The sequence below is a fragment of the Rattus rattus genome, chromosome 1, assembly GCF_011064425.1.
Source record: "Rattus rattus isolate New Zealand chromosome 1, Rrattus_CSIRO_v1, whole genome shotgun sequence".
In the NCBI taxonomy this organism is placed as follows: Eukaryota; Metazoa; Chordata; class Mammalia; order Rodentia; family Muridae; genus Rattus; species Rattus rattus.
The window spans coordinates 187,880,142-187,892,429 of record NC_046154.1 but is presented as its reverse complement, the minus strand read 5'-3'; the positions used below and the strand labels follow the sequence as shown (position 1 = coordinate 187,892,429).

At 39.0% G+C, this 12,288-nt stretch overlaps 1 protein-coding gene across 1 annotated transcript in view; it reads left to right on the top strand.

The window, feature by feature from the left end:
- Positions 1-12,288, top strand: part of Nav3 (neuron navigator 3) — a 528,911-nt gene that overhangs the window by 507,923 nt on the left and 8,700 nt on the right. Inside the window, exons 33-36 of the mRNA XM_032912252.1 lie at positions 6,316-6,470; positions 9,149-9,220; positions 9,861-10,057; positions 10,961-11,079. Of these exons, the coding sequence (XP_032768143.1) occupies positions 6,316-6,470; positions 9,149-9,220; positions 9,861-10,057; positions 10,961-11,079 (543 nt within the window). The remainder of the gene's footprint in view (positions 1-6,315; positions 6,471-9,148; positions 9,221-9,860; positions 10,058-10,960; positions 11,080-12,288) is intronic.

Genomic DNA, 12,288 nt, shown 5'->3' with positions numbered 1-12,288 from the left:
TTATGTAGAATGAGACGTCAGAACCTCTGTTGCTGATTTCCCTTAGATGTACTTGTACAAAGGGTTAGACACAAAGGGCAGCTGGTATCTGCGGCGCTATGGAAACAAGAGAGTTAAATGACTTCACAGGCTGAGCCAGGCTGTATTGGTTTAAGCATCAATAAACGGACATAAATTAACTGGGACACTGCAGGAATCAGGTTGATTTGGGAATAGCTATAATGCACAGAATCTGGCAAAGCAGAAACAAATTGCTTATATCATGTCTCTAGAGAAATTCTGCTTGGAAAGTTTGGGAAAGTGAAGAAAGTTGCAGTAGACCACAGTTTGAGTAAGCTACACCAATCCAACCATTCTGTTCTTACATCGTCATGTGAGGCTCACCAGCATTTTCTCCTATGTTTACTAAAGTAAAGAGTGCTAGAATAGGAGCCAGGTGGTGGCTAACATGCTCATAATGGTACACTGGTTTTACCAGTTCTGTGTATTAAAATCTCAGCTACTACTACATGAGTGCTCTTGGGAAAGTGCATCTGTCATAACCATTACATAACCTAGTGAGAGAGGGTCATGCCACAGTTTTCAAAATGCCCTATTTGGATGACGTCAACTCTATAAGCCTTTTCACGCGTTGGTCAATTATTGTCACTGTAATAAAAGAGCTGTGGTAAACTTAGAGGGAGGAAAGATTTATTCTTTCCCTCACTGTCTGAGAGCTCAGTTTGTGGTCTTCAGGGCCCATTGCTGAACCTGGCAACATAGAACATCATGGAACCCAGAGGACGAGGTGAGGTGGAGATGTATGTATCCTGGTAACCAGAGATCAGAGAGAAATAAGGGAAGTTTTGTGAATAATAGGGATGCCCTTTAAAGGTGTCTCAAGGACACTCTTCCATCAGACCCTCCCTTTGAGTCTCTAGTATCAACACCTGATTTAATGAATCAATTGATGATATTGGTAGACACTAGATAAGAGTCAGCTCCTTGAAGCCTGCTAATTAGCAAGTAAGTGCACAACAGCAAAGCCTCTGAGGAGACCCAGAACATAGTATTTGAGATTTGCACATTTTCAAAAGTACTGTTACTCCCAACACCAATGGATTCTTCAAATAAACCAAGTGGTGGAACTAAATGAACAGACCCATCTCAGTGGGGGAGGGATCACTAAGTATTGAGGGGATTAGGAACTATTACTGAATTCCTTTAGACCTTTATTTTGATCTCTAAACTTTAAATGAAGGAAATTGTAGGGCTGTGGTAAGAACTCAAAGATAAATATTTGTGGGTTCTTTTGTGTTTCTTTTGTCTTCTCTTGTTATGTTATATTATACATCTATCAAAGGTAGCACACATACTTATTAATTATTAATTATAACCCTTTGTTCCCAATGAAGATTTTTGTGCACAAGTACATACCCTCTCTCCTACGACACACATAAACCTTGGTTCAAAATCATTCCCAAACAGTAATATACATACAGTGCAGTGGGGTGTCTCAAACTCAAACACATGCATCCTTTCAATTCTGAATATTTACTTGGAATTAAGTATTGTGCAAATTGTGGTCGCCTCACTTTTTGTCATCTGCCCTGAAGAATGACATAGAAACTGAGGGGGAAATCCTGAGTCTTCGCTGAGCTGCAGTAGAAGGAGACGGTTGCTCATTTGTTCCCATCTGCATGTTTAATGTCTCCTGTGATCCTCTTTCTTTATATCTTCACATGAAAGCCTTTTAGTCACTGCTGTACTTTCCTTTCCAGCCCAAAGATGAAAGAACTCTGAGGTCTCTAGGGCACACCCTATGTTCTCTTTGGCTTTTCCTCTTCAATGTTGACATGCCAGAACTCTACACAAGTTCTTTGTTTTTTGAAAAATAAAACAAAGGGGGAAACACAGTTAGAAAAGAAGGAGAAAGGATTCAGGAGATGAAAGCATTCTGATGAAGTGGAGGAGTATGTTGCGCATGGCTGGGATCAAATTTACCAACTCTAAAATTAAATAGGATGCAGTTTGTACAATGGAATGTGTAGTTGGTCAATTCCTCTAACAAAAATGTCTCTCTTTTGAAAGACCTATTTATTTAAGTACAATCTTTCCAGTTTCATTTATTTTTAAATAATACTTGGAGAAATTCTTAATAATGGTCATTACATTGTTTCTACTTACCTATTTTAATACCTTTTTGCTTTCAGAAGAGCAAAGATATTGTTATTAGATTGGTTCATATTTTCTTACAGCTACATGATCAGGGGTAGGATTTTCAGGAATATTTAAATAGAACATGACACTGGGAAGCAGTGATGGGAAGAAACTCTTGAATAAGTAATAGAGCAGTAATCTGGAAAACACAAAATACGAATGAAAGATGTTGATTTTTCTCCCTTAGTTTGTTATGTATGAATGAGTTGTCACTCAGGCTGCTTGCAGAAGTAGGGCAAGAGAATGTGGCTTATTATTTTAAAGTTTAAAGCAAATAACAGTCATTTAGGGAGTTGTTGGGAGAAAAGTTTAAAGTGGGAGGGTGAGGTAAATAAAGAAGGAATGTCAACATAAGATTGGGCTATTGGTAGCAATGAGGAATGTAGATCTTTCCAAAAGAAAATGCTAAGGAGGTATAAAACAGTAAGTCTTTGCTATATAAAAACATAGAGCCCTATAATTGCTGCTTGGTTTTGTGCTATGTCATTACAAAGCAGAGATGTGGCCAGAAATCACTTCCTCAGAAAAAAAACAATATCAAACAATAATCCATCAAAGGGAAAAAGGAAAGTGTTTCCTCGTGGTTTCCCTACCTCTTCATTTTACATTCTGTTCCTCTTCCCACATTGCAAGCCCTCCCTCAAGCTGCCAGCTGGAATATTGTGATTGAGAGCCGAGCACACAAACAATTACACTTTGTGACATTTGATATAACAGACCCAGAAGGATGGAAATGGATTTAGAAAAGAGTATGTGGCCAGCTGAAGCCACTTGGAAGGTTAGGTAGGAATAGATCAGAAAGCTGGCCTTGGCAGATTCATTTGTCATGTGTCTCGAGTCAGGAGCCAAGAAAACAAGGATTCAGTCTCCGTGTAATGGTAGTGCTGCCCACGGTGTCCTGGTCTAGATGTGGAGTCATCTCATTGCCAGGTCTGTCTGGCACCAGGCTCTGCTCTCTCTTACCTACCTTGATAAGGATGGCAAAAGCTTAGTGCAAGCTCATCCGTCCATCCACCTAAGATTTGCATCCCATAAACTGGACTGAGAGTCACAAAGTACTTTCCAGGGGCCTGAAAAATCTCTATTTGTGCTGCACGCTGGTCTGAATTCTCTTGCTTCCTTGCATAGGGTATGTCAATATTACATTTTTATTTTTATCAATTATTGCTTTCATAATTCTAATTTCTTCTTTCCTTCCTACTTTGCTGGTAAGATCTTCCTTGGTCTGTTCTACTGCTTGCCAGACTTATTTACCTACTGTAAATAAAAATATTCTCAGTATTCTGTCATCTCTCCCTCTCCCTCTCCCTCTCCCTCCCCACTCTCTCCCTCTCTCTGTGTCTCTGTCTGTCTCTGTCTCTCTCTCCCTCTCTCTGTCTCTCTGTGTGTCTCTCTGTCTCTGTCTCTCTGTCTCTCTCCCTCTCTCCCCCCTCCCTCTCCCACTCCCTTCTTCCCTCCCTCCCCTGCCCCACTTTGGATAATGCTAGTGGCTTCCATGTGTTGACTGGGAGGGTAGACAGGAACTGAGTATCATTGACCATGCCATCCTCCCCAGCTGGAGAGTCTTTCAACCTACAGATGTGTTCCACTTCATCAGATCAGATTATCTATAGAAATGGCAGATGTGGCTCTGAAAGGCATCAGTGGACCATGCTCTTCCCTCCATTTCTACGGCAACCATATACCTGCTCTACTAAACTCCCACAACTGTTTCTCACTGCCTGCCTCACAGCCCCCCTAAGAGTCCTCCTTTATGCTATCCATTCCCATCGTGGGAAATAGAAACTCTCTTCATAATTAAAATCTGACTCAATTATAATTCTCCAGTGGTTTCTGCTGCTTTCTGTCACACGTTTACTGTTTAGCATGACAATGTCCCTTGGCTTCAACAATCTCTGTGTTCTCTTGGCTCATCAGCTTTCTGTGCCACAAAAATCCCTGTTCTAACTCACTTCCTTCCCATGAGCATTACATGCCTATGAGGTCAACCGGAGATGTTGCATTATCTCGCCTCCCATTTCAGATTGTGAACTTCCCTTTAGGTTATTTGCCTGCATTTCTCTTTCACAAAGCTCACTCTTTGCACTTTACTTTGTAGATACTGTATTCTTCTATATCTGTACTCATTCCTGCCTTTCTAGGTAAAGAGCTCTTCTCCCTTTTTCAAACATCGAAATATTTCCTAACCATTAAAAAAAGTACAGTTATAGTGGCAAGTACTTCTGCTCCTTGAAAATCTTTCCCAGAAGTTGTGGGTCATCTTTACATGTTGTAAAAATGAAATATGTGAATATAATGTCACTTTATGCTTAATTATATTTATATAACTCTTTGCAGATAATAACCATCTTGAATGCTTTTATTATTATACATTATGTATTATAATATATTATATGTTACATTATAACAATATTATAATATAATTATATACTATATATAATATAATTGTATATACACATTATATATATTATATACATGTTATATAATTATATATACATCTGATGAGTATATACAAAATACATGCATATATGTATATTATATATGTATTTATATAGAACATATACATAAATAATACATATAATGATTATGATGAGATAAAATATTATGTATTATCAACATATACTTCTAATGACAAAATAATTGCTCTTTCCTACTAACAACAGACTAGCAAACAAAGGTTTTATGGTCCACACTTTTCAATGTGATACATTTCTCTTCTGTGGTCATGAATCCAGTGTCTATTTTTTTCTTTCCCTTCCATTTCACATATCATGACCCTGCACTTGGTCCCACTGTAACAAGATCCTTATATATCTTGCAGCTGTACTTTCTAACTTTTACTTTTGTCCTTCATATTTTGACCATTTTTTCCTCCTCATAGTCTGCTGTTTAAACCTATGACAGGCTTCCTTTAACTCTCAGTGTGCCGTCTCCTGAGTTTTACTTTCTGGATGGTATTGTGATGTTCTTGTTGACTTGGTTGTCTGCTAATCTACTGGAGGTTCATGGGACAAGGAAACTGGGTCTCTGAATTCCCAGTCCCACTGCATCTGGCACATGATAAAGATATGTTGAAACAGTGAATAACTTCAAACTCAGCAGCTGGAGTTATACTTATTATTCCCAATTCATGTCACTGGTCATCTCCCTATAAACTCATCAGAAAACCTGAATGGAGGTCGCTGAGGGCCTCTGCTGCTCCCTTGCTTTGCTCCACCACTCGGCTGTTAGTTTTCTAACCTAACTTCATGGATGCAGAGAGGAAGCATCGAGCATGCGTGGTGCATGTGTTTACCTGACTGACAGAAATTGGGATCCTGGAATTGTTTTAACCCTGAGCAAGATTTACAAATTGAAAGTGGCATTATAAATATGCAAATCATATGGAAATGTTCCTACTGATTAGGATAATGCTAAGAAACCTAATTTTGCCCCTGACCTACCCATCTGCAAGAACCGTCAATCAGAGAACTGGTTATCCTGTCTAGGTTCAAAGTTATTAGTGAAGAATAATGCCTGTGAAATGAAAGGACGCTCAAGACATGGCATGTGCTGATGCTAAATGGTCCCGTGAAATAAAGGAAATGCTGTCTGTGTTTAAAATTGCAGCAGTCACCTGCAAGCTATAAATAAATATCTGCTGTTTATCTGAGTACTGAGACTATGTTGTTAGATTCAACTCATCTGAATAATTCAAGTCAAAATGTTGGGAGTATATTAAGAACCTTAAAAAAGTGTCGTTTTGGCTTTATTCTTGAATTGAAATAGCTTTGGTAAAAAAAATCTACTTCATCATAATATCAAAAACAATAAGACATCTTATAGCTGACCGTGAGGGTTCCTATCTAGACCTCATCTGGCTTTCCTTCTGAGGAGGAAGGAAGGTACCCATGCTCTCAGTTTGAGATAGCCTGTGGAAATAGCCTGCATGCTTTCCTGCCCCTCTTTTCTTTAAAATGTGAGCCTCTCCATTTTAAATTTGTGCAAATTTAAAAATCTTCTTATGAATTTTAACGAAAAACCCAAATGAAGGACACCGTATGCTCTTTCTCAAAATGTGATTTGCTTACATGAGCTGGAGCCTCATCTCTGACTGGTATGTTCTGTGTCTTTAAGGAACTGCAGCAGTATCTTGCCAACCTGGCTGAGCAGTGCAGTGCAGACAATAATGGGGTAGAGCTCCCTGTTGTCATAATTCTGGATAATCTTCACCATGTGGGTTCCTTGAGTGATATCTTCAATGGTTTTCTCAATTGTAAATACAGCAAATGGTAAGATCATATAATAACGGGAATAATCAGGTTAGAAACAGTGATGTCATTTACTTCTTTATACCTTTTTATGTTTTAATACTTGTAGTGAATACCATTAGTATAATAATATCTAATAATATTGTTGTAATGTTTTATTATGCAAAGTGAAGGTACATGTTAAATCAAGGCATAAAACAGTGTGAAAACCTACATATTAGTTGGAAAATGGTCTCCAGAGAAAAACATACAGAGCAGAATATAAATGGCATTAACCTTAATTGTATTGGTGTTTTAAGTAATCAATCTTTGCTAGTGACAAGCAACTGTAAATTGATCAGCATAAAGTAAAGGTTAAAGGAGGAATCAAATCATCATATTTTTAAGAATCTTTAAGAAATCTGGAGAGATGGATAGCGTCACTTGTCCTTGCATAAGACCTGGGTTTGATTCCCAGTGCCTACAAAAAATGCTCCTCACAACGATCTATTTATCACTCCAGTCCCTGGAGATCTGACACCCTCTTCTGACCTCCATGGGTATCAGGCACACATGTGATACACAAACATACATAAGAGCAAAACACTCACGCCCATACAATAAAATTAAAAATATCTGTTTTAAAGTGAATCTTTAAATAATTGAGCATTAACAGGGGTTTGGAATAAGCACACCAGCTATAAGATGCTAGTGTGAGTTGGATGTAATGGCTCTCGCCTCTAATCATAGAACTTTAGAGGCAGGAATATTTCTGAGTTCAAGTTGAGCAAGGGCTACATAGTGAAGCACCATCTCAATAAAAAAAATTTAGAGTAGACAAACCATTGTAATTATTCTTCACAGCTTCTCTGTCTCTCCCTCTGTCTCCTTCCCTCTGCCCCTCTCCCTCTCCTTCCTCTTTCCTTCTCTCCCTCTCCCCTTCTCTCCTCTCTGTTGTGGTAACTGATTACCATGACTTTAATCACTACACTGCTACAGCTGAGCGTTCCCCACTACCTGCTCCAGTGTTCTGAGTTCCTGTAAAGACACACACACACACACACACACACACACACACACACACACACACACACACACACACACACACTTATTTTAATATGCTTTAATCAGCTCAATGACTGGACCGCTCCTTAACCTCCGCATGGCCAACACCTCCCCTCCCATACTCCTGAGTCCTTGCTTACTAAAATCTGTATTCCATCTTTGCTGTCCTTGACCCAGTTGTTGGGAGCGGGAGCGGGAGGGGGAACAGTGAGCTGGGGCCGCTCTTCACTCTTCGTCAGCTCTTACATGATTGGTACGCTCTCTCTTCTGTACTTTTCAGGCCTGGACCTGTTGTTGTATAAATATAAAAATAATAAAGAGTAACGGTGCCTTTTACCCCACTGGGTCTACACCTCGGTGTCCCAAGATATCTGCTAGATATCTTGGCGGAAACACATCCCAGCCGCGCACTTTCCTACACTCAAACCCTCACATAAAAGAACACACAACACAATAATCTTTGACCCAATTGGTAAGATATAATTGCCCACTTAAACATACAAAGCCTGGTACTATCCATCCCTTAGGAACATTAATAACAACCTGTAAATACACAGAGCAGAATCTTAACATCACCTGCCATCTTGTCCTGCCATGGCTTCTCCCCTCTCTCCCTCCTGTCTCTTCCTCTCTCCCTTAGTCTCCTCCTCTTCCTTCAAACTTCTCTCCCGCCCATCCTTCCTTCTCCTCCAATGACAGGCCTCCTTCTATCCTGTACCTGCCCCTCACCAGTACTATACAAATTCAATGGGGAGGTGGTTCTGGTGAAGTCACCTGAGTTCTGAGTCCTTGGCTAGGCAGCTGTCCTTGGGGCAATGGAATTAGCATCAAAATACAGTAACTTCAGGGCAAACCACAACACGGACCTGATCCTTTTCCCAGATTGGTGGTACTAACTCCTTCCTCTCCTGGTCCTCTTGCACACAAATCCTAAAGACCTGCCTCCTCTGTTTCCCTGCCCACCCATTGGTTGCCAGTAACTTTATTTACCAATCAGAACCAACTCGGGACAGGGACCCTTAGCATCTTACATGCAGATTCTCCTGCAGAAACCCAATTAACATAATACAAGCATTAGACCAAATCCACAATATCTCCATCTATCTATCTCCATCCATCTATCTACCTATCTATCTATCTATCTATCTATCTATCTATCTATCTATCTATCTATCTATCTATCCATCTATGTATCTATCTACCCATCTATGTATCTATCTACCCATCTATGTATCCATCCATCCATCCATCCATCCACCCACCCATCTATCCATCCATCCATCCATCCATCCATCCATCCATCCACCCACCCACCTATCCATCCATCCATCCATCCATCCATCCATCCATCCATCTATCTATCTATCTATCTATCTATCTATCTATCTATTCATCTATCTATCCATCTACACTAAGGTTCACATGGGGAGAGGAAGAAGCAACCTTGCCTCAGTGTTAAATCTCAAGTTAGAATCCCCATTATACATTTCATTTCTATTACTTTGTCACTTTCCAATTTAACTTTATAAAATTTCCCTCTTAAAGACTACTGTAAAGGGAGAATGGTGTTTATCTTTCTTAATTGTTTTTCTAAGACACTTCTAGTCGCTTTTTCCTCTAGAACATCCTAATGCTCCATTCTCCATTTTTCCTAGTCCTTATATTATTGGAACCATGAATCAGGGAGTGTCTTCATCACCAAATTTAGAACTACATCACAATTTCAGGTAAAGACTTGGAGCATGTAATAGATGCGTGTGTGTGTGTGTGTGTGTGTGTGTGTGTGTGTGTGTGTGTGTGTGTGTGGTGTATGCTCTTGTGTACACGTGTTCTTATTTCTCTCTAATCATAAAGGTGTCTTGAAGGCTGTTTTTACATTTGTCTGCAAACAATCCTGCCCAAAGTGATCTGTAGGATGAGGATGATTCTCGCTTTCTCTGGCACTCAATTTAAGCAGACATTCTGTGATCTTTAATCCATAATCAAAAGTGTTTCTTTTCCTGCTCACTACTTCCCTGGCTAAGACAGAGCACTCTGCTTCTAAGTGAAGACTGAAGAGCGCTCCTATTTCAGGATCTATGATTCTGCTACAGAAGCCTTCTCAGCATGTGTACACCTTACTCGCTCTCAGGAACATAAGCTTCTTGGGAGCTCTCAAGTAAAATTCGCTGTATTATTACTCTAAGGATAATAGACTTTCTAAATGTCTGCCGCATCAAACTGTGGCCATTAATTAACAAGGGTCAGTCAGTACTTTATCTTGCAATGAAAATTACTATGAAAATAACTTATTTTCATAGTAATTTTTAAAGAATACACTAGCTTATTTAAAAAAATAAACTTGATATTTCTTTTCTTTATTTGTAGGTGGGTTTTATGTGCAAATCACATGGAACCTGTAAAAGGCTTTTTAGGCAGGTATCTTCGAAGGAAACTGATAGAGATGGAAATTGAAAGGAATATACGTAATAATGACCTAGTCAAAATTATAGATTGGATCCCTAAGACGTGGCATCATCTCAATAGTGTTTTGGAAACACATAGTTCTTCTGATGTAACCATTGGTAAGTTCCTAAAACAGTCCCTTTTTCAGACACCGAGAGTACTGGGTAAAGCTAACTAGATTGGGTGGTAAAATCACAAGGAAAGCTAGTCCTTTTAGGCTTCCAAAGAGTAAGAGATTCTTCTCTTTTCTAAAACTGTCTTTTTCTAAGTGTTCTATCTGTAATTATTTCATTGCATCTGACAGCTATGAATAGTAAAATTAAGTTTGCAATGGGAAAGTATCTAAAAATTGCATTACTATTCAAAAGAATAACCACCCAGTGTACTGTTTTTATTCTAAAAGAAAAGAAAACCCTACATATTTTATCTATTAGCCCATTCACTTGTGACTGTAAGAGAATGGACTTGGATTTATTATGAATAATTTTGTTTTCACTTTTTTTTTAAAGATAAAACCAAATTACTCTCTTTGTGGGCACAATACAGTTTGTTGTTACATCTCTTCTTAAGGTTCATGGGCAGAAGGGCATTTCTCAGTGCTGTGAAATCATCAAAAGATCTTCAGCTGCAGATGGGAACTCTGTCCTCAGCTTAGATATGTGTACTGATTCCACTCTCTGCAAATAATTGATTCCAAATTCTGCCAATAATGTCTGTTTGTCATGAACCGTTCATCTCTGTGTAATAGAAGTCTACGCAGTTTGTAAACCAAGACTGGATTAGACACTTTGTTGTTTCTCATGAATCCCTGTTATGCCTTAGATTAATATTTCATTGCTCAGAAAAAGGAGAGGCCTGGAGGCCCTCTTCCATGAATATGGTTTTCATGGTCACTGGGCTAACCAGGTTAGGAATTTTCTAGGAATGTATGCATGTTGTATTTCTCCAAAAGTTATGTGAGCATGTGTTTGTGTTGGTAAGTGGAAAGCTTCTGCAACACTGTATCGTTTGTTTCTTCTCAGGTCCTCGGCTCTTCCTTCCTTGCCCCATGGATGTGGAAGGTTCTAGGGTGTGGTTCATGGATCTTTGGAATTATTCCTTGGTACCTTATGTTCTGGAGGCAGTGAGGGAAGGCCTACAGGTAGAGTACTTGGTTTGTATTACTGTTTAGAGAAATGAAGCAAATAAATAATAAACCAATGTGGAAAGAAAGAAAAGAAAGCCACATTATTAAAAACAAAACAAAACTATTTATTTATTTGGCTATTTATGTGGGAAATTAAAGTAGGGAGCAAGAAATGCTCAGCGGTATGTCTGGTGACGAATATGCAGTAGTATGTCTGTTAACGTTTTGCATCTCATGAATTTTCAAAAACCATTGTTCAATGTACAATGTGAGCTGGTCTTTCAAACTTCATTTATTCAAAGAATTCCTATTATCATTTACAAAAACACATTTATAGTAGAGAAATCATATTTTTAAACTTATATTTCGGTGAATTATTTGCTCTCCAGATATAATTTTTATATAAATAAACTATCATCCTAATATGTAATATCAAGTCTTATTTCACATTTGCTTGCTAACAAATAAAAAGCAACAGAAGTCTTAGAAGCCTTACAGCTTCTATATAAAGAGGTGATATATAAATTGCACAATTTCCTTAGATTTTAGTTTGGGAGATAAACAGACTGTTTATATTAAAGTAAATAATACTTATAAAACTCTTACTTGATCATTATAAGTGTGTAAAGTTTCCATTGAGTGAGAGTTATTATCATTGAAAAATCATAATCTCTAAAACAAAAGTCGCATATACCTCTAGCTTCTGGCCTTGGATCCTGACGTTTGGTGCTAGGTTAGTGTGAACACTGGATCAGCTACCCTGTAGGTATAGAGGATCAAGTTGTGAGCCAGCATGTGGATGAGGGGAGGGAGAAAAGTACCCTCCGAATGGATGCACAGTTCTTGTTGAAGTTGAAACCTTTACTGTGTGGAAGAATTTGGGTAGTGGGACTCTGGGAGAACTCCAGCTGTGACCGCTAAAGCAGAAAAGGTCATTCGCTGCCCTTGCATCCACTAAGGTCAAAGGACCTTAGCCTAGAGGAAGAAGTGCAGAAACGACCCTGAGTCTCTGTTTGGAGGAACGGAAAGGGAAAGTCATTTTTGGATGAGGGCTCGTGCCTGCTGAGAAGCCATATGGGGGCTGCTCTCTGCCACATGACCAGTTTGGAAAGGATGTGGCTCACACGCTGTCTGAGTTATTCTCCTGATGATTTCACCGTTCTTGAAATGTTAGCAATCAAATCGGTTCCTCCTGGGTGTTTCTATTTGTCCTCTTAGAACATT